Source organism: Brachionichthys hirsutus, chromosome 20, assembly GCF_040956055.1.
Source record: "Brachionichthys hirsutus isolate HB-005 chromosome 20, CSIRO-AGI_Bhir_v1, whole genome shotgun sequence".
NCBI classification, from domain to species: domain Eukaryota; kingdom Metazoa; phylum Chordata; class Actinopteri; order Lophiiformes; family Brachionichthyidae; genus Brachionichthys; species Brachionichthys hirsutus.
Window position 1 is genome coordinate 9,217,638 of NC_090916.1, and position 23,636 is coordinate 9,241,273.

Sequence of the window (23,636 nt, forward strand, 5' to 3'; positions counted from 1 at the left end):
CATCCGAGTCCCATCTGTGCGCCATTAGCGCGAGTCCGTTGCATTTATTCCAAGCCGTGCGCGGGCCGCATCACGCATCACGCAGCGCATTCACCTTGAACAAAGTGCGCGTGATAGGGCTGGTGCGGCGTCAGGACCGCGGTCATCTCGTCGTGGTCGGCGGGGTGCACGTACTCATAGATGCTGTTCCCGGTCAGCTCTACCTGTTGAGAATAACGCAGGTAATTACACGGTCACGGCGGCACCGGAGCGGCACCGGAGGACCCCCCGGTCCGGTGATCGGTGTTGCTCGAGCGGACCTGAGACAGTCCCAGATGGACCGACGCCGTCTCCGAGATGTACATGATCTTCCCGTCCGGAGCCACGACGAAGATGAAGCCGTCCAGCGTCTGCAGGGGGGGGGGGGGGGGGGGGGAGCGACAGGCCGCTGTTACGCGCAGCCGGAACCCACGCGCGACGTGAACACGTGACGATTATACCTGCAGCAAATGAGATCCCAGCTCCCGCCCGACGTTATCCAAAGACCTGCGGCTGGTGTGACCCCAAGCCTCCCCCAGACCTGCACGGGCGGGACAATCTCTTTATTATTATTATTATTATTATTGTTGTGTTCAACAGGCCCGCGAGCCAGGGGCGTGCACGTAAAAAAGGACCCATTTAGTGCTGGAGCGCGTGCGTCACGCTGCGGAGACGCGCCGCGACAATCTGTTGATGTTTACAAGATGTTTACAGCCACTCATGACGAATGACGTCATTTCTAATGTTTTTATTTATTTCTCCAGATGTAAAAACAACAAACAAACCTATTTCATTATTAATAAGAATAAATAAATAAAATCACTGCTGGCTAAACTAAAAACTAAATTATTTCCATCTCTGGTGTTTGTAGCGTCCGTCGGTGTGAGGAGCCGCCGCGCCGCCGCCGGTCTCCGCTGCGCGTTAATACCCGGACAGGATGAGCTGAATGGACTTTTTTTTTCCAGCTCCAGAATATTTGTTCAAACTTTTTATTCTCTCCATCCTGTCTTTTTGCTTCCTAAACGCTGCCCGGCTGTTGTTGCCATGGCGCACCATCAGCAGCGTTTTCCCCTCCCGCTGACACCTTGGAGGTGATTAGAAGCAGCGCGGAGCCTTTTTGTGGGTCTAATTGGTGCGTCCTGTTCTCAGTCACGCGCACGGAGGAGCCCGTGGAGAGAAGATGGTGGCACGTCGAAACGAACCCGCCTCCAGTCGAGTGTTGTTCCGGTCCGGTCTGAACGGCCTCGGGTTAAAGTTAGACTCTCCTAGCCCGTAGGAATAAAAATAAATCTCATTTTTATTAATAATTATAATATTTGTATTTTATCCACCCTTTTCTGCGCCTCAAATAAAATATTTACATTTATTATTTTTTTAAAAACCCGGTTGAATTTAAGTATCGCCGTTACTTTTTATACTACTTTACGCGCTCGACGCCGCGGCGCGCCCGGCTCTCTCACCCTGAGGGAACACGATCCTCATCTTCAGGTAGCTCGTGGTCAGTCTGATGATGGACGCTTTGTCCAGCTGAGACGTGATGGCGGACGGGAGAGGCAGCATCTTGGCCAGCTCGTAGAATTCGCTGTTCTCCTTCTCGCGTCTCGTTCGCGCGGCCGTTTTGGATTTCTCCTTCATTTCGGCGGCGTCTCTCTGGATCCGTCCCGGTCGGAGGCGGCGGGCATTCAAATCGACAGCGTGGCGGATTGCTCTCCCCTCGGCCTCCTTTTCATTGCGGATTTCGATCAGTTAAAACGGAGCTGGGGGGTGAGGGGGGGTCCACGGCAGTGCTGCTGGACGCGCGGGCATGGATCTACTTTATCCACGCTGCAGCAGCGGGATTCCATCCATGACCTGTAGAAGGAAAAAGAAACGTTGAGTCTCTGACCCGCAGAGGCCTCGGATCCGAACCGCCAACCCCCGACCCGCAACCCGCGATCCGAGGCCCGCGCGGCCAAAACGCGCCTCACCGGATTTATTTCAACATTCACGGATGATAATCATTTTCTTTGATATACAGGAATTCAGTGGTGACGTCACCAAGACAACAACGACAAGAAAAACGCAGCGCAATAAAACAACAAAGAAAAAATCCGCTGCGTGCAAAATTACATTCAATGAAAGTATAAATAGATCATTAAATATAAATATATAATTGTAGATTAAAAACACGCACGCGTGATTTATTCCATTTTATTAGACGCGCTGAAGCAAAAAAATAAAAATAAATAAAACCCTGGAATGATTTGAGGGATAAACTGCAAGCGCGTCCACGTCGAACCGGCTTCAGCGTGTCTCCTAAAATACACCCACGCGTGAAATAATTCTGGAGGCTGCATTGGGGAGGATAAAAGAAGCGTCATATTCGGTTTCAGCGCGACGGAATGGCGTTTGATCTAAAACAAGAAGCGGAACGTGGAATAAATCTGTTCTACAATCACCTCCGTGGACGAGCATCCAGCACAAGCCCACGGACTGCAGCTATTCCTACCCGCGCGAGGCGCCGTGCGTGGATCGATCCTGCGGCCTGCTGGGAGTTTCACCTGTCCGGGTGACGCGGGTTCACCAGTCGTCCCAGTTAACTTTGGTCCCAGCTCCTCCTGGACTTCCACCTGGAAAGGCGCACGGGCCGTGCGCTGCATACACCTCTCCAAATTATAAGGACGCGCGCAACGAGTGGCTTTCGTGCCCAACAAGCCTCCTCTTCCTCAGCTATCTCAATGTCCCTCACTGGAGCCGCTCGAGACCCGCCCACCGAATGCCAACCTCGCTCCGATTGGACGGAAGCATCCAACGTCTTCTCCGGATTGGTGCGCGGTGCGCGGCGCGCCGTGCCCGTCGGAGTGATCTTGTGTTTTTGTCATTAACGCGTCGATCACGGATCAAACCGAGATAAATGAACGAATCCGCATATAAAACGGCACCGGAAGAAGATTTCTGCAGGTGACCGGACGAATAAAAGCGGCACACACCTGGACACGGCGCTTACACTCAGGAAAATCACGCACGAGTTTGTGTAAGAGAGAAATAAAAGTGTGTAATATTGATTAATAATTATATTTGAATATTATCCGCGCTTTTCTGCGCCTCGAATAAAATATTTAAATGTGCGGAAGAAATCTGATTACTGGTTGGAAAATGTTACAGAAACAAACATCAAGAACAAAAAAAGTAAATTAAATTATTGATCAGATAAAAATGCTTCTTTTTCACTGTTCAACAGAGAAATTGATGAGTTTTGGTGACGCTTTTAGAAATAAAGACAAACCGCAGAGGGATAAATAAACGAATAAAAACACAGCATGAATGTTTTATTTATTACGTTTAGTTAAATCTATAAAATAAAATATAAAGTTCTACCTGTCGCCTCTACATTACTAAAACGGACCTGCTCACCTTCCGTGATAATTTTACTTATTTTATTTTTTAGGGGCTTGTTGATGTTTGTTTTTTACGCTACAGGCTTTTCTTAAACTTTTAATGTGAAAATAAATCTTATATTTATTTACTTCATTCCCGCAGAACGCGATGATATTTACATTTACCCTCTTGTGATTTTAACCCGTTTGGTCTCGAAATATTTCAGTTTTTATTGTCTTTTTGGGTTAAAGACAAGCGGTCGGAGCCGCGCGCCGCGCACGCGCGTCCGGTCGCCCGGTGCTCGTCGAACGCGTTTATCTGAGGATTCATTTCCGTGGCGTGAATCAGACGAGCGCGCCGCGGCGCACGTAGTTTTTTAATTAGGCGCTCAGATGGTGGCAGAGGAGGAGGAGGAGGAGGTGATGAAGGTTGGAGCAGCGGGCGCGATGACGGGGGCGGGGACGCACGACGGTGAGATCATTACGCACATAATTAGCCCTTAAATTGATGCTGCATCCTGCAATAATTGGAGATTCTCCTGCTGCTTGGGAACAGATATAGATCCTTCCACCCTGTGTGTGTGTGTGTGTGTGTGTGTGTGTGTGTGTGTGTGCGCGTGTGTGTGTGCGTGTGTGAGGGAGCTACGGTTCTAGTTAAACAGGGCCCTGCACACCACCTGTTCTCAGGTAATCGTTTTAAGCCCAGCCCAGAGCTCAACTTCGCTGCCTTCCTCTCTCCAGATCTCGTTTCCCTCTTGCTTAAAGGTCAGAGGTCACCGTTGTTTGTTCTCCGGGGCTCCATCTCCAAACAAACTGACTCTGAATGTCGCATGTAGCTCCAAACTCCCTTTCCAGGTGTATGAAGACGCTCCAGGTAGGGGTTCGAGTAGCTTCCTGTCATCAGCCTCCGGCCTCGGCAGTGACTGGCGGGGATGGGGAAGTTCAGATTTACCCCCCCATCCCGGACATCCTGTTAATGCCCCACCGCAGGCGGCCACAACAGGGGCGCTCGCTTCGCTGTCCTTTCAATCCCTCCGTCCCCGCCGTCGGAGTCTTCCCCTTCTTTCCATTTTTATAGTGTTTTGTCACAAATCCCACTCCGGGTCGGAAGCCGGGTCTGAAATTCTCCCCCAGCATGAAAAAGAAAAGATAAAAAAGGAGAGAACTGGTTGGTGAAGGTTATTTAGGGAAAGGATGAGAGGCGGGAAGAAGGAGGGAGATGCTTCCTCTAATGAGTTCTCATTTGGACGCTCTGGAGCACTTCCTGTTTCCTGTTGCTGCCATTATTAAAGCCGACGGCGGCCTTCAGTCGCTCCGTTTAGTCGCCGAATAAAACGGGTCGACTCGTGAAGAAAAGGAAAGAGAAATGTCTCTTTCAGTGGCTGCATGAATTCCCTTTGGTGGGTCCAAAAAAAGCAAGGACAGAACCAGAACCATCACAGAATGAACCTGAACCATCGCCGTCACAGAATGCAGAACCATCACAGAATGCAGAACCATCACAGAACCATCACCATCACAGAATGCAGAACCATCACAGAACCAGACCCATCACAGAATGCAGAACCATCACAGAACCAGAACCATCACAGAACCTGAACCAGAACCATCACAGAACCTGAACCATCACAGAATGCAGAACCATCACAGAACCAGAACCAGAATGCAGAACCATCACAGAACCAGAACCATCACAGAACCTGAACCATCACAGAACCAGAACCATCACAGAACTATCACAGGTTCTTTCTCCCTGGATCCTCTCCAGACTTTAAGCGGTTCTTTTGTGGCCCGTCGTCTGTCCTCCCGACACAAAGAAAGAACAGAATAAATCGACTCGATGGCAATTGAAATATATTATATAATTATTTTATACAATATAAAATATCCTAATTTCCCACTGTGCCCCTCAGCGTGGGGTCATGCACGGACACACACACCTGTACCCATGGTGGAAGGACAATGGAGACAAAGATCCACATCTTTTTTTTCATGCAGCAGGACGTAAAAAAATAAAAAATAAAGGAGGAGGAATGGGGGAAATCCGTTGCTATTAAATGCGTTAGGAATGGATTCCACGGAGCCGGAGGCCCCACGTCGGGTTACAATCTGAGCTCCGAGATTGGAATGGTTGGGAATATGTAAACAGGCTGGATAGTAATCTATTACTGGCTCTTTGTCTTCTGTCTGCTAAAAGACGGACATTCAGTCCTGCCTCCTCTCGCTGTTGGTTGGACATATTCTGTTGTGTCCCATTAACGGGGACTGTTTCCCATCACGCCCTGCTCTCCGCGTCTCTCCGCGTCTCTCCCTGCCAGGCCCTTCACCGATCCCATCTGCTGTGCGGGAGCGTTAATTAACCGCGCCGCCGTTTCCTCTGCGTTTGAAGGCGCGTTGAGTCCGACCCGCAAGTTCATCAAAATGCTAATTTGGCTCAAATTAAAGTTGTGATTAACATTACACAGTTTCCTGTGCAGCAACATTGATCCTTGCATGAGCTCTCCCTCTCTTTTTTGGTGACAAGTGTCTGCATGGGGAGAGAGAGATGGAGGGAGGGGGAGAGAGAGAGAGACTTTCCTCCCATCATCATCACCAAAGTAAATAGAAACAGTCTCAGATGAAGACAATAAACGTGTTTAATCACTGCAATAGATTAAAAGAAACGTTTTCTCTAAATGTGACTAATCACAATTACAAGTAATTTTTTCTCCGCGTTATTGATCGATCATCTAAATAAATATATCTCTTATCCATCACAGACGATTAGGAGTTTTATATCGTCTAAATGCTAACGGTCCTACGTCCGCCTAATAAAAACATGCGTTTGATCTTCTCCTGCCTTTCAGTACTTCACATGCATATCAATCCCTATTTGTTTGCCTGCGTGGACGGCACCTGTGGGAAAGTCTCTGCAGCGTCTCCGCCTGTGTACTTATGAGAGCAACCAATAAGCTGCGGTTCTGATGCTGTGACACAGTTCTGACTGTATTTACCCTGCTCTCCAGCTGCCCCCGCGCCTCCCAGACGCCACGCAAGCACATGGAAACAAGAACCCTGACAAGTTCCGGTTTAAGACATCTCTTTAAAATATTACAGTTTTTCCCGCGGCTTCGGTGGAACTGCTGACATTTCTGCTGTAATATGTGAAACACGTAGTTTTCTCCGATTCGTCGCCGCTCTGATTGGCTAGCCGAGATAATTCACAAAGAAAATCAGCAAGTCGTGTTACTTCACATTCCCAGTGGTACAAGCCGGAAGAACATTCATTTATACATATTGTGGTCTCCTCCACACACACACACACACACACACTCTTCTGGTGGTAATGAAAGCCCCTAGCGTTCATCACTCTGTCTTAGGCAGTGGTTATTGAGGCATTAAATATGTCTACATTGGGCTCAGTGCAAGGCTGCCAGATCAGTGTTCCTTCTGGGGGGGGGGGGCTCTGTTTGCATACAGACCGGTTGGGGGATTGGGAACGTGCGGCGAATGGAGCCCGGGAGTCGTAACTGGGCGCCCACCACTCCGGTGTTAGCGCCATTATGGGATGTCACTGTGGGAGAACTCCTGCTCTTCAGCGGGATTACCGAGATTCTTGCTGAAATTGAACGGAATTGGAAATGCGGCTGACGGATACTCTCCGGAGTGATGCATGCACAATCCCCCCCCCCCCCCCCCCCCCTCACTCAGGCTCGCACATCCACGCTTATGTTCAAACAAATGCTAACGTGCATTTACAGAAACGTCTTTCAGCAGAACTCGGATGACCGGGGTTTGTGCAAATGTCACGTGGAATTTGTGGCGGTTCTTTTTTCACGGCGCCGGCCCGCGGCGCGGCGCATGGCGGCGGCCTCTGCCGTCACCGATGCACGTTTGCATAGTCTAAAATGTGATGGTTTGCCGTGTTTTTACAAACCCTGCCTGCGAATCAAATTTCCAATGTGGAACAATAAAGATTTGAATGGTAATAAAATGAAGGAACCTAAATGCGGGACGCGTCGTCCCTCGTCGTACGCGCCGCCCACCTCCATGGGAAAGGCTCTTTACTGCTCAGTAGCCCTTTCCAGTGGGTCCGGGGGTCAACCTGCTGGGGTGGGGTGGGCTGGGGGCACACTCTCTCCTGTGTCGTAAAATAAACATGCTGGGTGTGACCCTGGTGGGGCTGAACATTAACACCCCTGGCCGGCCCCGGGGGGGTCACGCAGGGGTCAGCAGCCGGTGGTGGAGGAAGGATGGGGATTATTCTTCCAGGCTGACAGCCGTACCGGCATGGCATCGCCGTGCACGGAACTCACACTGGGAGCTATGTAAATCCTGTCCGGGGGGGCGGGGGGGGGGGGGTTAATGGCAGCACTCAGGATGGTGTTTGTTGGAGTCGCCTGAAGTTCTACAGACCTTTGTTTTTTTTTGCTCACCTTTATTACCTGTGTGGTTTCGCTCTGACAGCTCCAGAATGAACAGAAGTTTATCTTCAACACATATTACTTTGCGATAAGTCAGGCCATTAACGTGCATCCAGTTGTTTTGTAGCCTGTCGGCCTCTGATTGGCCGACGCAACCCGAGGTTTGATAGCGAAAAGGAAGGTTAGCGGTGGACAACATTAATCGCGTTTGCTACGGATGGAGCGAGCGGAGAGGACGTTCAGCGCTGCGTTTATCATCGTGGGTTTATTTTTCAGTCACAGTCCAGGTCCGGACCGTAAAGCTTTGGATCGGGATCGGGTTACCCGGGAGGCCTCGGTGACGCGGCGTCGCTTCCCAGAGTCGCCTACATGTGTCAGAAACAACACCGTCAACCGCCGGTGGCAGCCCGTTGCTTGTTGACGACAACTTTAGCTTACCTTTCACTACTAAAAGTAATCTATTACTGGTTATCATCCAACATGTTTGGCTTTCATTTGGAGTTTCTGGCTCTACTTTCCATTTCCCATCAACTCCTGAGGGAAATATCGGACTCTTTATTTGTTGATAAACCATCCAGCGTGATCAGATAACCTAATGCGTCTGACCTTTGACACTGGGCAGGTACGGGTCAGTGTGAGTCAGCCAAAGGAGTGATATATTGAAGCTGCAGAACCAAAACAAGCTGAAAGGCACTAAAGCTCTCCTTGGCGGTGACAACCTTTCACATCCAGCTCGGTGATCGACTTTAAATACAAAAGTATTGATGACATCTGCTTTACGCAAGGCGGCAGCGTGCACAGTTCATCTCGGAGCACGAGGCTGAATCGCTTTGTCGCATGTGGCCGGCGAAAATGGTTTCGCCCGGCATTCACCTCGACTGTAGCGAGCCACCGATGCTACGCACAGACAACCGGCTATCACGGAGAGCAGGGCGAGGCAACAGCCAGAGAGCGAGAGGTTCTAATGTTTAAAGCAGGGTTTCTCCAAAGCCACAATGACAAATTATGTGTACTTATCCTTTTTAGACATCCCAATTCCAATCAAGGAAACCACATGGATTTACTACCAAAAGGACAAGCGGTAGGATTTATTGGGCGTTTAAGCGTTTACACAATGTGCTTATAAAACCTCCCCCTACAACAATTAGGGTGGCGAAAGCAGAGGTGTTATCCGACCTCTGCTTTCGCAGAGGTCGGATAACACCAGAAGACTCCGGGACATCTCATTCACATTGGGGACGGCTGGGAAGACGCTTTACTAGATGGATTTATATCTGTCCGGCGCTGCTTCGCCGTGATTGAATGTCTGTGTGCATGTGTTGAGCCGACTCCGTGTGGATCTGTCAGGGGACTCATAAGGCAGGTTTGAATTAGGCATGAGATAGGAGTAGGATGTGTCTGGCTGTGCATGTGTGACTCGCAGTACTTTATGGTGAAAGAGCGTGTAAATAGTGACCGGAGGCAGATGTGGTCTCATCCCTCAAAGGCCGGAGATAAAAAATGATCGAGAAACGGCTTCGGGATCAGAGCAGCGCGGGACATTTCTCAAGATAACATACTTCCAGCATGTTGAGAGGAGGCAGAACATGCAAAGGGCACAGCCACACGGACTCGTCTTCCTCCATTCGATGGCGTCGCCAGGGCGATAATATCCAGTTGCACAAAGTGAAACCGAATCTGTGAAAAGTTCACACAGCCCTTTTCATCTGCGCGGCATTCAGCCTCACCTCAAAGCTTAGCCTTCGCTCTAAACACCACAAGACCTATAAAACACGAGCTGGAGAGTTGTGAGGGACATAAAAGCAGTTCCTTTTAATGCAATATTGATTTACAAACCGCATGTTAAAACACCTCCCGGTCACGGATCATTACATTCAGCCCCGAACGAATCGCGCTCGGTGCTGGTCTGGAACCGGTGCACGAGGCACCGGAGCTGCAGATGCACATGTCCAGGTTTTGGGTGTCCTGGTGTCTAGACGGTAGCAGACGGAGAGCGAATCGTTCGACCAACCGTATCTCAGGAAGAAGAACTTGCGAATAAGCGCTAAACGCAGAGGGACAATTATTTCCATCCAAACCTTAAAATCTGATTTTCCTTTTTGTTTTAACGACGTTTTTCAGATATGATGACAGTCTGCAGGAAATCAGGGGATTAGCTGTCAAGATCTTTGAGCCCCTGATGAGTTAAACATGCCTTTATTGATCAGTGTGATCAGAGAGGGTTGATATGATTACCGTTTTCACCACACAAAGCCATGTGGCGACAGCGGGGGAAAGTTGGGCTGGATCATTTGATGGTTGGTGAGAAATGGGAGTATTTACTGACAGAAATGCAGCATATTCACAAAGAAAAGGCAACTCAGACGTCGTCAGAACTGAAATGGGAAGGTCTGGGTTTTCCATCATCGTCTCAGGTCGGCGAAAAGGAGCCGAGAATTTAATCAAAGAAAGCAGACAAAGTAAAAAGCGAAATAAAATTAGATAACATGCTTAAAACATGTTTCACTCTGTTTATTATTTATTGCTGTGGTAAAAAGTGGCATCCTGTTCCCTTTTGTTTCTAAATGTAGTCTTGAAGAAAATTTAACATAATTTTAAATAATAAAAACAAACAGGAAATCCATCTGAAAAGTCAAGTGTCTAAAAATATAACAATACAAGAAAGGCTGTTTAATAATCTGCGGACATGAACTCCACGGTTTAAACGTGACGTTTGATCCTCTGCCGCTGCTTCACTGTGTAAGAAGCGGATATTTATCCCTTTTATTTTAAACCCTGATTTTATCTCACCGTTACTATTTTTTTTAACAAGTTTGCATTTACTTTATGTTCCTATTTTTTTATTCTTCTTGGCTGTAATTTGTTGTAAAGATGTGTTTCCTGACTAAAAGGTGCAAGACCAGTAAACTTTATAGTTATTATTATTAAGTCTTTACATATCTTTACATAAATTTCACTTACAAACATTTACGCGTTGATTTGTGGATCATTTCCTGAGGAGAGTTCAGTATTTGTTTTGGGCTGGAGGCAATAAAAATGTATTCCTACAAGTTTCTTTTGTGCAAAATAATTTCTTACGAATCAGATTTTTTTCCAGAATCCCTTGTAAAAAAAAAAAAAAAACAATCCCTGAAATCCTTCAGTTTGTTTAATACCTCTCAGTAAACGGTCTAAAAATACATCCTTTCCTCACGCATGCGAGACGCTTCAACAAATATGGCTCCCATTTACATTCTAATTCACCTACTGGTAAACGCTTCCATGTGAGACTTGACTCCCAGAGGGAAGTCGGGCTTCATCGTCTCCTATTATTATTTGTTTTGAGGCCCGTTCTGCATACGCAGCATTATATGTTTTTTTCCCAGGCATCGTTTATTGGCGCCAGCCGACCGGCGGACCGGCGATAGCACTGACAGCTCCAATACAAATGTTTGCGCTAACGCCGCCTTCGCACTTTGTTTTTCCCGTGGAAACATTTGCATTCGTCGGCCCTCACCGCTGACTCGTCTCTGGGGCTGATTTACCGGACCTCATTTCCATGCAGGCCACCGGCAGAAAAAGCTGTCCCTGCTGCGGATGAATATTTACATGGCAGTTAACAGGTGGCGATTGTTCAGCGGTGGTAATTGCTCCATGTCGCGTGGAGCAGGCGAGGAGGTGTAAGACTTGTGTTGCTTGGGGGCCGCACCACTCCTGTGATGATGCGTCCCTGGGGATGTGTGTGCGTGTGTGTAACATATTGTCGGCTTTTAATTGCGACTCAAAGTGTCGATATTATGCACGACTATTATTACAGTTTATTACTAGCATAAAAGTTCATTTATGGCCAATGCTGAAAACATTTACGGATATCGACGGACCCATTTGTTTGTATTTATCATTGATTTCTTCTGGATTTGTGCTCTTTTTCTAAAAGCGGTGTACGAAGATGGAGCAGTACCTCCAGGGACGGCAGGGGGCAGTGTAGCCATAATTCAAACAAGACACGACGGATGCAATAAAACCATCCAAATTTCGCAATGCCTTTTAGATTTTCACAAAACAAACCAAAACTAAGACTTGAGGCCACACCCCTTTCACGATGCTATCGCTGGTTATCAACCGACCTGTTGACTTGTGGAATGTTTCAAACAGGTGTTTTTAAATGATCTATTGTTGTCTTTAGCCCAAAATGATTTGAAACATGTTTCAGGGTTTTGTATTCAGAACAAGCACATGTGTAGAAATAAAGATGGAGTTTGGTCTTTTTACAGTTTTCAATTAAAAAATGTGTCAACAAATGATTGCGCTGCTGTTATTGTAGTCACAGTTACAATGGCAGATCGAGACACATCCTCTCGTTGTCCATGTAATAAGATAGAGATATATTTTCTCTAGATCTTTTATTCCTCGCTAACTTCATTTTTCCCTCTCCGGTGGAGAGAGGTTAGGTTTTATTGTCTATCTGACAACCATGCAAATGTTAAAAGCTCTGGAATGTTCCACAGACCGGAGCAGATGGACACGACAAGACCCTCCTTTTCACTCTCAAGGAACATGACATCACCACATATGGCCGTGGTGATTGATCTGTCGTTAGAGACTGATGGCTGGCTGAGTGCAGGGAATGGGGAGGGGATATGCACGGAGGCGAACGCTGGTGTAATATTTTCCATGGCAAACCTCATTTAGACGTAAGGATGAATGTTTTATTAAATTGATTCTCGTGTGAACGTTTGTGTGTTACGTAGACTGGCTGCTTATTTAAGATACATTCTAATCTATCTAATCAAACTAGTGTATCTGCATCGACAGGCTAATATCAATTCAATGCTCTGACAGTTCGGGTTTTACAGGACGTGTAACTCGCGAATTCAGCTCTGCAACCGCAAGCTAAAAAAAAAGAAAGCATATGAATCCATGTGGGATGGCGGGCGAGCGAGAGAGCGATGGAGGGACGGGAAGATAAACGATGTCTGAAAGAATAGCAATAGGATGGATATGCAGTTCCAGACGCAGGCGTGAAGCCGGGAGCTTGTCTTGTCCTGCTGTGTGTCTGGCAGATTGCTATGGAGCCTGTCATTGCTGCCAGCGGGGAGTCCAGCCACTACATGGCATTCAGCAGGGGAGGTGAATAAATCTCTGGAACACACACAGTCCGGCTTCTAATTTGCCTGACAAAGCCAAGGCTGCCCTCCAGTTACACCGAGACTCTGTACATCCGAAGAACCGCCGTCGTTCTGACAGTCAAAGTGTTGTTCATTTGATTAACGTCGCACCCAGAAGGGTAGATCATCTGCATAAAGGGTCAATCGTCCGCTTTAGCGTCGGTCTGCGGGAAAACAGAAGCAAAAGGATTTATCCCAGAGAAGCAGCTTATGCATGTTCAGGTTTGGACTGGACCCGGGGCATGATTTGGAATTCTGAAGGAAAAATCCAGCGTAGGGCCCCTCGAATCCCAATCCGGATCCGTTCCAGTCACACGCTTCTATAAATAACGCTCCAGATTCAGCAGAGCTTGTCCGTTACCTTTAAAACGCCAACGTTTTTCACGTGAATTCTTAAATTTGTGCGTTAATATGAATAAATCAGTTTAGAGCTTTTGCTCCTTGAAGATTATCGCCTCTCAAGTCATCTCATTAGGATGCAAATTGTATCAAAATTAACTGACGGCGAGAGGATAGAGCTCCCGTAAACATTCTCGGTTGTAACCATACTATTTACGCCTTTCCAGAGCATTTTGAGTACATCCAAATGATTAACCTGTGAAACAGGTTTGTTCCAGCTCATAAAGCGTTAACCATCCTGCAGCTCGCGTTACACAAATATCCTTCACAGTAATGTTTAGCCGACGCTAACGCCACTCCGAGGCGTTTGACTATCAGGTCGTTTCATCCCGTAGAAGCTCTTACAGACGACTTTATGTCGGGTCAGGTCAGTTTGTCTGGCTTATCGGTTGTTGACGTTCCAGTTTGCATGCTCCATCGCCCCGAGAGATTTACACGGCAGAGTCGGCCGGGTTCTTCCTGGAGGAAAGGCATCGGGGCCAGAAAATAATAGACCATGCAACCGGAAAGAGTGGCCCGTGGATTTGGCTGGAGGAAGAAGACACCGATCACAGGCCTCCGTAGACAATCTCCGACTCGGCCAAGAGCCGGTGTGTGGGATGGAAGTTATGGAAAACCGGATGAATCTTTGCCAGCAGTCCATTTCAAATCTGTATTCCTCCTCAGACCCGCACAAAACAGAAAAGCGACGCTCATCGTAGCAGTCTGGGAGTCTTGTTTGAAAATTGTCTCGCCAAACTGGGCTCTAAAGAGCCGGCGCAGAATCTACGTGAAGATTCCGTATATTACTTTGGAGAAATGTTTTGAATTTTTTTTTCCCCATCGATATTTTTCTTGAAGCATCATTTCCCTTAAAGTGGGGTCAGATAAATCCATAAAACTAGTAAATCCTGATCATTAAAAATATGAACCGCGTCTCTTTCTCACGTTAAGTGTTTTCAAAAACACATTTCAGCCGTACTGTTTGGATGATTCGTCACCAGCCGGCTGCCTCGCCGCTTATTTATTTCATTGATCCGCCATGGCCCAGTGCATTCTGGTTTATTTTCTACCTTTTGAGTGAAAGAGAGTTCCTAATCACTTTGTCTCTTTTCTCCAGTCATGAAGCGTCGCTTTCAGAAATATCTGCGTCTCTTTACCACACAGAGAGCCCGGTTTTATGACAGCACCCTCTCTTCAGCGTTGAAATAGTGCTTTTATAACGCTGCAGATGCTGCACGACCGGAAAAAGTCTCTTCTATTTCTTCCCCAGCTGTTGGAAAATCCTTATCTGACATTTAAGAGCGCCATCCATGGTGGGGGGGGGGGGGGGGGGCTTGAACAAATGGAGGGTTATGCTGAACCGTTTGATTCACTTTTGTATGCAAAGCTAAGCTGCTTCGTCGTCACCATCTGTCACTGTCAACAGACAGACATGACAGTTACCCAGCCTATGAGCAGGCGATGTCAGCAAACAGACGACAGGAAATAAACAACATAGGTACAGAATGTAGCATTTAGCGGAGATGCTAATTTGTCACCTAACGTACTAATGTTTTATGTCCACAACCCTTTACATCCAGGGTTATTCCTTTACTCATATCTATCTTTATACTGTCTTCAAACGTGGTCAGAAAATGATCAGACACTTGGAAAATATAAATATAAAGGAACTGTCTTTGTCTTTATTGTCACGGTGTCGTTTGCTTTGACTTTAATAACAGATTCACCTGGGAAGTTTTTTCTATTTTTTATTCTAAGGTATATTTATTCAGATAGAATTATGGGAGGAGGCAGTCTGTCTGTTCTATCCACTCTCCTATTTCTTTAATAAAAAACCTTCTCTGTGAGACTGACGTCGAGGACAGAGAACGGCAACAACACAATAACAAACTCATCAAAACGCAAACACCTGGAAATAAAGAAGGATTAACGGATGGAAGAAAAACAAGGGCGGCTCGTGGTCGTTTAGAATGACCGGTCATGAACACCCGAGGGTGAACGGGTTCTCTGATGTAATTACAGGCTGATCTCAGCAGAGCTCGGCCTCAGCGGCTTCATAATGAGCGTCAGGACGGAGACATTCATGTGTAAAAAGTTACCAGAGCGGGTTGGAGGTGCCGTTAATTATTGCTCGCTGGTTTTACCCAGAGAGGACTACTCAGCCGGTTTCTACACACCTCCACGCTGACACCGACCCCAACGCTCAGCACACGCTTTAAAGTCCACACAAACAGTCCTGGAGCTTCACATCCAAATGGTGCTGTAGCATTCTGCGAGCTAGCCGAATCAGAAACAGAAGAAGAAAGCAAAGCGCACAACTTTAAATGTTACATAATGCTAAATGATGGCAAAAATAGTTGGTAAAACACAATAAATAATCGGTGAATTTGAGAAGAAAAAGGCGGAATACCGAATACGGACACTAAAGGCCGATTAAAAACAACTTTTAAATCAAGATAATTTCTTGAGGCAAGATTTTAAATCTTTGGTAAGTACAGAACAATTAGTTTAAATGTGATCATGCTAAAACTATATAATCCATCAAACACGTATTATTTCTGATCCTCAAACATGAGCTATCGGATAAAACACGACCACCGAGATTCCGTCTGATGGCGTCCGGCTCTGCTTGGTCTTCAGATCTGCTTTTGTTCCAGCTCAGGCAATCATTCCGTAGTTTTTCTCCGCGCTCTGGCAGCTTTACGACCTTTAGCGACGGAGCCTCCTTCGCTTCGGTTTACACAAGGAAGTGATTGTTGCTCACGAGCTGACACAGCAAAGGACAGGCCGTGAATATAAATAAAGTCGGAGTCGAGCCGCTCGCCAAGCTTTTCCAGTCATTATGAATATATATATATTATCTTATGTGAGTCATCTTAGTAATTATATTCCCAATATAAGGAGAACTCACACCGCACGACTTATGGAGCTTTTCAGAATATTTTCTTATCCCACTGGATCCACTTTTGTCCTGATGTTTGCCGCTCAGCGAAACCGGATTGAATAGAGAAATCACAACATTTTCTCATTTGGCCAGAGATTCATTTACACACGACTGTTTTCTACTTTAGAACATCAACCCTGCCGCTCTGGGTCCAGATGGAGCGCTGCCATCGAGGAAAGGTGTTCACCACGAACACAGCTGTGCAAATTGTTAATTTTGAATGGGTAAACAAAAACCCGAGTCGTCCACCGAGGCAAATATGATAATTGTTTGCGGATTATGGAGATCTGGCCGACGACTCGGAGGAGGCTGGGAGTAAATGGGAATAAAGCGCAGGTAAAACAAATGCAGTTACTCATCCGGTGGAGCGGCGTAAGGCTGACGGTGTGATCCCTGGAGGGGGGGGGGGGGGGTCTCTACTGGGAGGGTCGGTTCAACTTCAGTGATGCACAGGAAGGTTACTTTTATTAACGCTTGTACCCGTGCACCAAGCTACAGCTAGCTAACAACATCTGGAAGCAGCTCGTCTGCCTGATCAATGGATTGTGCCTGAAACTAATCACCAATCGACACGCGTCCTCTAGAAGTTTTGGGTGAAGTGTGTTCGGCTGGACTTGAGGCCTGCATGAGAAACGTTCCGGCACCTAAGCCCACTTGGACCAGATTTGTTTGGTTTTAATGTGGGAAATGCAGCAAAACGTTTATTGTGTATCGATCATAGAGATGGAGAATTCTCTATGATCTCAAAAAGAAATACGAGTGAGGAAATGAAATCAACAGTGTGTGTGTGTGTGTGTGTGTCCTTCCTTTGAATCATGACTGACGCGTCCGCCGCAGCATCCACGGACCGGTAAAGTGTTTGTCGTGAAGTAGAAACTGGCTGCCTGATCCGCGGCTCCTCAAGCATGGCGATGATGCTGTTTAGTGGCGAGACAATCTAATCTCTCCGCCGCTGAGGCCACATAACCCAGCAAACCTTCACATCAAAGCCTGCTTGAGACTCCTCAGCACGAGAACAAAATACCCCCAAAGAGTGTGTGAACTGCCCACTCTGGGGGCCAAAAAAGAGAAAAGAGAATTTCATGTCTGGAAAGACGTACGTGCAGTTGCTCAACACTTGCCATTGATACACAGCCGCTGTTGCTGCCCCCCCCCCCCCCCCTTGTGTGAGGCAGTGGTCTTCAAGGATGGGTGGTCCGTCTGGGGCTGAAATCGGACGTATGTTAGGGGCGTGCGAGCTCCCTTTGTGTCGGGGGAGAGGGCTTTTTGTTCCCTTAACCAGGGAGGTGGGACCGACAGATTAAGCCTTTAGAAGTGCAACCGACCACCGTGAGGGAACGCCGCATGGGACGCCGTGTTTGCACGCAGTGTGTGGACGTGCGAGTTTATATGACTCTGTGTCCGTGCGTTGTGCGTCTCTGTATGGACGCTGGAGGACGTGCGTGAAACTAGCAGCGAAAAATAATAGGAAGAGAGAAGGAAACCGGCCGAGGGAACGAGTGGAAAAAGTCAGAGTGGGTATTTGTACTCATTTGCATGCAAATTAGCATGAGTTAGTGAGAATCTGACGCAGGTCAACAGGTCAATAGTTCTTATCCATCTGTTCTTCTGACGGCATGCCTCCCAGGTCAGTTTGAATCCTCTCTAAGGGAGCTAATCTCACCCCAGTGCTCAGTGAGCCTCTACAGCGTCCTCTGATCTGCCCCTTCAAACCTTTTTGCTCCCCGCACACTGAACAAAACGTGGCGGAGTCGAGGGGAGGAGGGAGCTGCGCCTCCCCAAAACAGTTAGTTGGGCATTTGCCTCAGGGTGCTAGCTTTATATTTAGAGTGAAATATCAAAGTGAAGCTAATGTTTGCAGGATGTGTGCAAAATGTTCAAACAGCGAATGTGCAAATAGGAGCTGTGCTAATGTTGTTTGCAGTGGAGTTCCACTTTTTGAAGGTTAGCATTATCATACCCCCCCTTGTTGTGTAAACAAACAGCCAAACAAAACAGCCGTTGAAAGCTTAAGGCTAAAACGGTCTTAAACTTGGGGCCTCCATCGTGAGGTTGGAGGCCCCACGCCGGCGCCGCCGTCCTCCCGTTTGTCCCGAGCGATGCGTTTTTGTCTCCTGCAGACACAAACCAGCTGACAACGTCGTTCGTTTAAAAAACAACGTTAAAAAAAGCGGTCAGGCCTCGTCCGCTCAGCGCCAAAGCTTTTGGGACGAGAACAAGTACACCATCTGTGGCGCAACCCTTCATCAGTCCTCGATCTGGAGAAACTGCCTGACCTCCTCCTCCTCCCCTTCAGTTCTTATTCCCCGTCTCTCCCTCGCTCATTCTTCACACTCCTAGTCTTCCTCCGTCTGTCATGGCGGCTGTCTGAACAAACAAAGACACAAGGCTGCGCGGCGAGCCAGACGGCGTGATGTGGGCCTGTTTGCTTTGGTTGCTCCCGTGTGGGAGAAAGTTTTCTTAAGAGGCCCACAGAGGTCCGGACCTTAACGGGGGGGACCACAAAACAAATATTTACCCTTCTGCCTCCAGCGCTCCGGCTCTCCTCTCTTCCTCGGATGAGGAACAAGAGGATGGATCCACTATCGGAGGAAACGCCAGAGACACAGAGCGGCTAAATAAGACGGAATAATTCTGCAGTCGTGCGGCTAATCTTGCTCACGCACCTTCTTGAACCTGGAAGCGGGCCTGTATTCCGGTTCCCTTTTAGTGTCTCACTCCTTTCATCCGAGTGATTCCTCGGACAACCTCACCGGTCCTTCCGCGCGCCTTCCGCGCCTGTTTAATCATCTCCGCCGTCTCCTTGCCTTCCCGGCGCGATCAAACACAAATCAACAGATATCACCGTCCCTTCAATGCAGCCATTAGGCTCTACCTCCACCTGAATTTAAAGCGTCCCTCCCCCATCGCTCCCATCTGTAAATATGCACATGTTTGACTGCGGGGTCAGCGAGGAGGACGGGAACGGGGCAGAAATGCCTGCGATTCTAGTCGTTGGGGTGCGAGGCCTGCGACGGGCGGATATGCAGGTGTTCATTCGCCGCAGAGAGGAAACAGTCGCACGCTTCACCGACCTCTTCCTGTCCCCAGCTCCGGTAGGGAATTCTAAATCCCTGGTTTCCCCCCCCCCTGACTGCGTAAAAAGAGCAGACATGTTGGAGCAGTGTTAACCTTTAGAGGAAGGATTACCAAATGTTTTATGGTGGTTTAATGTCCAGACGCTGAAACTCCCCTTTATGTCCAACAACATGGAGGCTGGGAGACGAAAGGTTCCTCTGTGGAACCAGAGCGCCCTCTTGTGTCAACACAAAGCAGTGCAATAAAGACAGGCGTGCTTCTCACACGACAAACACATGATGGTTTGGTACGACGTGCTCCACGCTAAACTACACATCTGTACTGTAAAGTGGTTAAACTAAAACAGTAAAGGCGAACGACTGTCTGCATTTATTTCTAGTGGAATAAATCTGACATTCTGCCGCTAGAGGGCGCAAATCATAGTAAGGAGGAAAATGAAATCTAATCCCCGAGGACTTCCGTTCTCCCAGAAGGAAAATGTTACTTTAAATAAAATTAAGAAACATTTAGGTTTTACGGTTTCAGTAATTACGAGGAAATTCTGCATTTTATAACCCAATTAAAAGATTAAAAGATTTTATTTTATGCGTCTATCCGTTTATCTGTTTCTGTCCTCTAATCGGAATAAGACTTTACTACACCCCTGGTATTTGTTTTAAATATATATTTTTAGATCATATTGTTCCACTTGTCTTCTGATAGCAGAAACTGACTTGTCTCCATCATTTCCCTAAATAAAAACACACATTTATTTTATATGCAGTTCGTCCTTCGGCTACAGAACCAGGTTTTAAGTCTTTGCATTGTGCAGCCCTGCTGCTTTATCCTTCAACAATCCCTTTCTCTGCTATTAATCCTGACCCCTGATCACCCGGAGGAGGCCGGACCGGGAGTAGAGCCCCCCCCCCTCCAGGGCGGTGCAGTATGGGGACTGTTTACACCACTAGGTGTCAGTTCGGCTTTGCAGTAAAATCAGAAGCACAGTCACCGCCTTACGTCTTGCAGCAGAGATGGAAGAAGTTGCATTCTAATGTGTTGTTTTTATTCAAATTCTTACTTTCCAATGTTAAAATATTCATGCATTCAAATATTCTCTCATAAAAGTACCCAGTGCAGGAAAATATCCCCATTGTTGGTATATTATTTACAATAATGACGTTTCTCATTTCGTAATCGTTTGGCTCCCACCTCCCCGTGAAACACCATCCAGCTCCAGGAGCCGCTCTTCTCTAAGGCTGCGACTCATGAGAAGTGCATTGTGGGACACTGACCATCAGCATCACTGCCCGTTCCCCAGGCAGTCCCGCATACCTCACTGGCGACGTAATCGGATCCTGTTCAGGATATTTTGTGTGACGGTACTGATGAGTTAATTAAACCATGTGCTGAAGTACAAGCTTGTAGTAAAACCTATGTTACGTAAAGTATTTCTAGCTTTGTGTACACAGATTTGTGAACGTCTCTGAAGTGTCTGGCGGCGTCAGACTCATCGTGCCCCCAATTTGTACGTAAAGATCTCTCCTACGAATCCATGAAAGCAGAAATGAAACTCCTCAAGGTTTCTGTCAGAATTAGCACATCTGAAGCTGACACATATCCCCCCCCCCCCCTCTATAAAATCTCCCAGAATATCTGAACACAGAAACATTTTTCATTTCATAATTTAAATCTCCTCTTTTGCTGCAAATTCAAAAATGTTTTTCTCCTTAAATCTTTGTGAAGTTCTAAATGTTAGCTTTATTACAGCTGTTATTAAATCAGTGATTTAATTCAAACTAACAACCCCCCCCCCCAAAAAAAACAAATGTTTTGTACGGTAAATTCATATTTGCCGACTCACTTATATAAATCAGCATATTTGCATTTATGCGTCCCATAGTCAGACGCGGTGCAGGTAGCAATCGGTTCCTTCTAATCAGTGACAGACAATCAGCGGAGACAACACTTATTATAAACTCATTTACAACACTGTCAATCAAGCAGCGGATTCTCAATCTGCTCTCAGCATAATGAGCATGAATCACAGAGGAAGTGCCATAAAAAAGGTGAGAGGATCCACACGATGGACACGGCAGGGGGAAGATGACGCGCGTGCACGTGCGTGCTCAGCGTGTCGGGGCGATTCTGCACGGCTGACCTGTAAATACCACAGAGCACCGGGCGCGTCTACTGCAGGCTGCACGACGCCTGCGTGTTCCGAGGCAGCCTTCCTGGGAGTCTAAAGCCGCCGGCGGGGAAGGCTTGTCAGGGGGGGGGGGGGGGGGCGCTTCCAGAGCTCATTAAAGGGCTGTCGGCTGCATGCAGGCTCCGGGAGACACAGCCAGAGATAGAAAGGAGCTTCATAAAGGAATTCCATCCATCATGTTCCACCATGACATTAATATCTGTCACACACCTCTGACAGTCCTGTGCCCCCCCCGGAGTGAGACATCTTTCTATCAGAGCCACAGGGGGAGTGAAAGTGACTGCGGGTCCTGCTGTACTTACGTTTGTTTGAAGGAAGGGTTTGTGGATGCATTACTTCTCCCAGCTTGTTCCTATTATAAAACATCGACTGTGATGTTGCTGCGCGTGTGTGAGTGTGTGTGTGTGTGTGTGTGTGTCTATGTGCACTTCCTCTCACTATGAAGGCTGCATCACATCAACTACACAACACGTGGAGACGAACGTGTGTTTTGGAGCACGACCTTCCCTTCCCACATTTTGCAGTGATTCAGGAAGCTGCGGCGTCAGCAGGTCGAGGGTTCGAGTCCTTGCCGCCGGCCCGTCCGTCTCGCCGAGCTGGAGGCGAGGCAGAAATGCCCCCGACTCATTTTGTTAATTTGCCCCCCGCCCCAGAGACTTGCTTCCCAAAGGACGGATTCACTCCTTTGTGACTTTCCGACTCCTCACAGGCTGCTTCTCCATCAGCAGCAGGAATTCAGATGGAAAGGTTGTTTCCTTTTTTTATTTGACCAACTCAAAAAGGTGGTCAATATATATATATATATATATATATATATATATATATATGTATAATAAATGAGATGCAAAAGCAGAATTCAGAATCTTCCAAATGATTGAAGTGGCATAAAATTGATGGTTTCCCATTAATTTACAAAATGAAGTACAACAGTGAAGTAATTGAAGTAATATTATCGCTCCTCTCAGGTCAAGTCTTCATTTGCATGAAGACGGAGAGAAACTCCATGGTACTTGACTAAAATGTGGGACGACCGCATCCGATCACCTCTCGGATGTTTGTCTCCGAGGTAACCGCCGTCCTATAAAACAGTGCAATTAATGTTTCATTTGAATAAGCTGGGATCTACTAAATATAAATATATACATTTCAGTATCTCATTAAATCACAATTCACTGTTCCTGCAGAATCCTAAATAGCATATTAGCTGATTTCCCAGCATGCATTGCTTGAGAGTTAATAATAAAACAACCCTCTGCTTGACGATGATTGTTTTCTCCTCCTGAACCGTGATGAAGGTTAGCGCTGACTTTAGTCTGCTTACATTTAAAATGTAAATAATTCCCCGGTGCAGATTCAGAAACGGCCTATTACGCTGCGCGGGGTAACCCCGTCGGGAGCGGCGGCGTCGCCTGAAACCGCCCCGTGAATTAAAGTGAAGAAACTACTGAAGTGTTTTAAGGAGAGGAGACTAGTAATGATGGAGGGTTCGTCCATCCCCCCCCCCCCCCCCAGTGTCCGTCGGTACCCGTTTTAATCGTACGTATGTGTACTATTATTGTAAAAGAACATTGTCCAGCCTTTTAACCGCCTGCGGTTCCTGAAGCTGCGGTTCCTGAAGCTGCGTTACCGAGCGGCGCCTCGTGCGTGACGTCTGCCGTCCATCCGTCGTTTTCATCCGACGACAGGCCAATAAATTAAACAATGATGGGTAAACAAATTGTGTGTGAAAGCTGTGCTGCTTCTTGGCAGTGGCATCTCCTGCGTCCGCGCCCAGTCTATTAGCCTTTTATTCCTGGAGTAACACTCCCCCTGATTGAAATCAAGCAGTTCACATTCCCATTATGGGATTATTAGAGCTTTTACTCCCTTCCTGCCAAACGGCCGTCTCTCCCTTCGCTTGGATCAGAACCAGACTCAGCAGTTTTTGACGTGACTAATCTGCCAGTCAAACTATAACAAGTAGCCCCCCCCCCCTTAATCAGATTCCTGCACGTCCTCCTTAACATGCCTGAAGCAACAGCGTCTTGTTATCTAAACCGATCGGGGGGTCTGCTGCTCGGCCCTGTTTGAGGACGTCTCCCGTCTCCGTCGTGGTCTCTCATCCGTCCTCCCTCCTCCACATAT

General features: G+C 47.3%; 1 protein-coding gene across 1 annotated transcript; it reads right to left on the reverse strand.

Moving 5' to 3' along the window:
• Positions 1-77: 77 nt before the first annotated feature.
• Positions 78-1,653, reverse strand: sim2 (SIM bHLH transcription factor 2). The gene is made up of 4 exons (XM_068754123.1): positions 1,479-1,653; positions 480-559; positions 300-389; positions 78-203 (listed from the first exon to the last, which is right to left on the reverse strand). Exons 1-4 carry the CDS (start codon positions 1,651-1,653, stop codon positions 78-80), a joined length of 471 nt encoding a protein of 156 aa, XP_068610224.1.
• Positions 1,654-23,636: the final 21,983 nt, after the last annotated feature.

Bases quoted from the DNA above. Each gene is read 5' to 3' on its own strand.
- sim2 (XM_068754123.1), bottom strand. From the start codon at position 1,653: ATGAAGGAGAAATCCAAAACGGCCGCGCGAACGAGACGCGAGAAGGAG. The intron at 390-479 runs GTATAATCGTCA...CCCCCCCTGCAG, and splicing joins TGGGATCTCATTTGCTGCAG to ACGCTGGACGGCTTCATCTT. The intron at 204-299 runs GTCCGCTCGAGC...TATTCTCAACAG, and splicing joins TCCATCTGGGACTGTCTCAG to GTAGAGCTGACCGGGAACAG.